Source organism: Salvelinus sp. IW2-2015, unplaced genomic scaffold (assembly GCF_002910315.2).
Source record: "Salvelinus sp. IW2-2015 unplaced genomic scaffold, ASM291031v2 Un_scaffold6402, whole genome shotgun sequence".
NCBI lineage: Eukaryota > Metazoa > Chordata > Actinopteri > Salmoniformes > Salmonidae > Salvelinus > Salvelinus sp. IW2-2015.
The window spans coordinates 4,249-8,327 of NW_019947664.1; the positions used below are offsets into that span (position 1 = coordinate 4,249).

The 4,079-nt window shown below is 39.5% G+C and overlaps 1 protein-coding gene across 1 annotated transcript; it reads left to right on the top strand.

Moving 5' to 3' along the window:
• The first annotated feature begins 1,668 nt into the window (after positions 1-1,668).
• Positions 1,669-3,367, top strand: LOC139026933 (interleukin-22-like). Its single transcript, XM_070442165.1, is given in 8 exon segments — positions 1,669-1,850; positions 1,853-1,905; positions 2,076-2,135; positions 2,332-2,398; positions 2,401-2,487; positions 2,815-2,875; position 2,957; positions 3,052-3,367. Coding segments are annotated over 8 exon segments (516 nt in total). The 5' UTR covers positions 1,669-1,750; the 3' UTR covers positions 3,139-3,367.
• The last annotated feature ends 712 nt before the right edge of the window (positions 3,368-4,079 follow it).

The window sequence follows — 4,079 nt, forward strand, 5'->3', positions numbered from 1 at the left end:
TGTTTTKATTTTGTCATTATGGGATAGATGTGTGAGAAACAAAATACATTTAATTCACTTTGAATTCAGGCTGTAACGCAACAAAACATGCTACAAGTCAAGAGCTATGAATACCTTCTGATGGCATTACTTTTGACCAAGAACCATGGTTGGTCTGACATACCCAGGTAACAGGTCATTTACCAGGAAGGAACCATGGTTGGTCTGTCATAGCCAGGTAACAGGTKATTTACCAGGAAGGAACCATGGTTGGTCTGTCATACCCAGGTAACAGGTCATTTACCAGGAAGGAACCATGGTTGGTCTGACATACCCAGGTAACAGTCAGGTCATTTACCAGGAAGGAACCATGGTTGGTCTGACATACCCAGGTTACAGGTCATTTACCAGGAAGGAACCATGGTTGGTCTGACATACCCAGGTAACAGTCATCAGGTAATATAACCAGGTAACAGCCCATGATGTGTGGCTCAGTGAAAACACACTGGTTTATCCCTCATGCCCATTTCAATGTTGTATGACATGGTACTCCGTAAAATGACGCATGAAAAGATAACACATGGAACAATATGGCCGACACTGGTCTGCTTAAAAAAAAAAACGTCCCGCTGTGTTTGAGGATAGTTGCTCACCCTCCTGCCAATAACAAGGGAAAATGCCCRGAGTTGTGAAAGAGCCTAGTGGTTTCCTCTATGGCTGAACAAAGGTAGTGTCCCAAATGGCACCCTATTCCTTATATAGTGCACTACTTCTGACCAGAGCCTTATGGGCCCTGTTCAAAAGTAGTGCACTACATAGGGAATAGGGTGCCATGGGAGGCCCAAGCTCTCAGAGGGTCACTTGGCAACTCCTGTGTGCTGAATCTGCCTCAATCTGTCTCAAGTGCACCAGCTCTCCTTTATTGGGGAAAGTCCCAAATGGTACCCTATTCACTACATAGTGGGACTACTTATGACCAGAGCCTTATGGGCCCTGTTCAAAAAGTAGTGCACTTATGAGGGAATTAGGGGTTTGACTGCGGGATATGATCTACTGTAAACATCATGATGTGTGTGTAGAGCCTGGGCCTCAACGGTTGATCTGTTTGTTGCGTGTTGTCATTATTTCATTTCATCAAGGGGAATTTACAGTTAGCGTTATACACTTATTCTATCGGGTTTCCAGCATCCTAAACCACTTGAGGAGAACAAAACTGACGCAATCAGTTCAAATATGAATTAACTGGGTGACGTAGGCACAACATCCAGAACCTTGGCCCTCAGTTCTCTTTTTAATGAATGACGTGGAACACACATTTATTTATCTTATGTCATATTTTTGTCCATAAAATCAACTTCCCTTTTTTTGCTGCCTAATATGTTATTTTTTGTGTTAGTTTTGCAATTCGGTGTAAGTAGGGAGCCGGAAGGGAGGGGGATACCCGCGGATTGACCTGAATGCAGAGAAAGGAACCACAATGACGTCTCCAAGACAATATAAATACTGTCCCTACCAGGTAGAAAACATGACAACCTACCAAACCAACCGTAAGGTAAGCAGCCTAATCTGCGATCTTTGTTGTAGTATTACAACAGGTCTCTCTTGCTAAATAGATTTATGATCACCTGTAGCGTGTATTTCTATCAATGGGATTAGATAAGGCTGACCTATATCAAAACATGTTATCTGACTGTAATTTTTCTTTCCAGGTGAACTGTGATATTTTCGCATTATTATTCAAACGAAGAAAGACAAATCTCCCGGTGCCAATATGAAGTTCAGTACGGTCCAACTCGTAGCCGCTGTGGTAGTGGTGATAAGCGTCTGTCTGCTGCGTGAATCCGTGGCGCACTCCATCCATCGCCCGCTCAGCGCCCCCTGCACAGCGCGGATACCGACACCATGGTACAGCTGGTGGCTCAACATGTAAGTTCCTTTATTTTTTTTTTCCATAATGGCTTATAATTGTAGGACTAAACTAAATATATTTATTTGTAAACTAGTAGCCTTTATTTTGTCAATTTATCGCGGTTTATTTAATTATGATTATGACTTTATTAAACGCCTAATAATACCATTCCTGTCTGTTTCAACAGGCGCAGAGTTCTGACACCGATACGGACACTAAACTGATGCCAGACATCGATACTAAAAAGGTCTGTCTATTAAACCAATGAGTAATGTCCTGTTAATCCATGTCTAGCTACATTATTTTACATCCTGTGTGTTAAATGGTATTTAGTTTAGTGTTGTTTTCTTTTCTACCACCTGATGCAGCTGTAGGCAATACTACTCATTATACTATGAATTGATGCCCTTTGAACTGAACTTTGAACTGATGTCTCAAGGCAGAACCACAGAGACATCTGCTGCCTGCATGCTAACATCCTGGACTTCTACCTGAGTAACATCCTGACCACTAAGAGAAGCAGGACAAGCATCATCCTAAACTCCCTGCCCTGAAGGAAGACCTGGCCCGAGTCAGCAGAGACCTGAAGGAACACGGCTGTGTAAGTTCTCCTCTCTGTCGTCTGCTTCATCTACACTCCTTTGTTTCATCCCCCTCTCTCTTCATCCATTCTTTCCTTTCTTCACACTCCTATGTTCACTCCATTTGTTCTGTCTGTCTGTCTGTCTGTCTCTCTCTTCCTCTCTCTTCCTCTCTCTTCCTCTCTCTTCGTCTCTCTTCGTCTCTCTTCCTCTCTTTCCTCTCTCTTTCCTCCTCTTCCTCTCTTTCCTCTCTCTCTTAGTCAGAGATCTTAAGTGTGATATTGTGTAGAGATGGTGTTTATATCACTCAGAGAAAGGGACTGATTTTCCCTCTCTTTCTTCTAGGCTCTATTAAACACTACAATGACCACCACCACAGCATTGCTTTCCGCAAGAAGTTGGCCGAGTAATTCTCCATTTACCTGTACAGACTTGATCATTTTCATACTTGTCACAAAGAAAACATGATAACAAAGTTATGAACAAGAGTTAATGCATTAATCAAAGTTAAAATGAGTCCATTGAACATTTGATTGAATGTGATCTTGTCTAAAACCTCATTGTTTTTTGGTCTTGTTTCAGATGGAGGAGGGGAAAGGGATAAAGAAAGCCATTGGAGAGATTGACATCCTCTTCACCTTCCTGAAAGACTTCTGTGTGCACGCCTAGATCCAAATACAGGATCAAATACATCCTATATCATCACATAGAGATGTACATCTAGATCCAAACAATCTATATCATCACATAGAGATGTACATCTAGATCCAACACATCTATATCATCACATAGACATGTACATCTAGATCCCAACACATCTATATCATCACATAGAGATGTACATCTAGAATCCAACACATCTATATCATCACATAGAGATGTACATCTAGATCCAACACTTCTCTATATCATCATATAGAGATGTACATCTAGATCCAACACATCTTATATCATCACATAGAGTGTTACATCTAGATCCAACACATCTATATCATCACATAGAGATGTACATCTAGATCCAACACATCTATATCATCACATAGAGATGTACATCTAGATTTTAGTCATGCTATGTTTCTGTAACTTATATCTTATAAGGATATTGTGTTTTTTTGTATTTATTTTGCATTTTTTATTTATTATTGATCTGTTTATTGTTATTACTAAGAAACATGCAAACTGGTGAAATGTATTTCAAATGCATCAGGAATCTGTTCACATCAAATGAGCAGGGTCTTGAGCATTTCATATGTAGCCACATTGTGGCCCTAACTTTCTACATCTTGTGCTGGACACAATAATAATACCATATTTATTAAGCTTTTTAGAGAATATATTTAAACAGAGAATTTATTCCATTTTTAAGTTATTATCATTGTTAAATTATTATGAAATGTTTAAGTTATTTATACATCTATTGAGCWAATATGTATTTTGTTATAAAGTGATTGTATTTATATAGGAAGTGAATGCAGCTGTCTGTAACATGGGGAAATGTATTGAATTTGCCACAGTGTTTGTAACCTACGACTCCTAAAATAAAAAACTTTTCAAAAGCACATTCTTCTTGCCAAATATATTATTGTGTCTTTACACAGTGTTTGTTATAG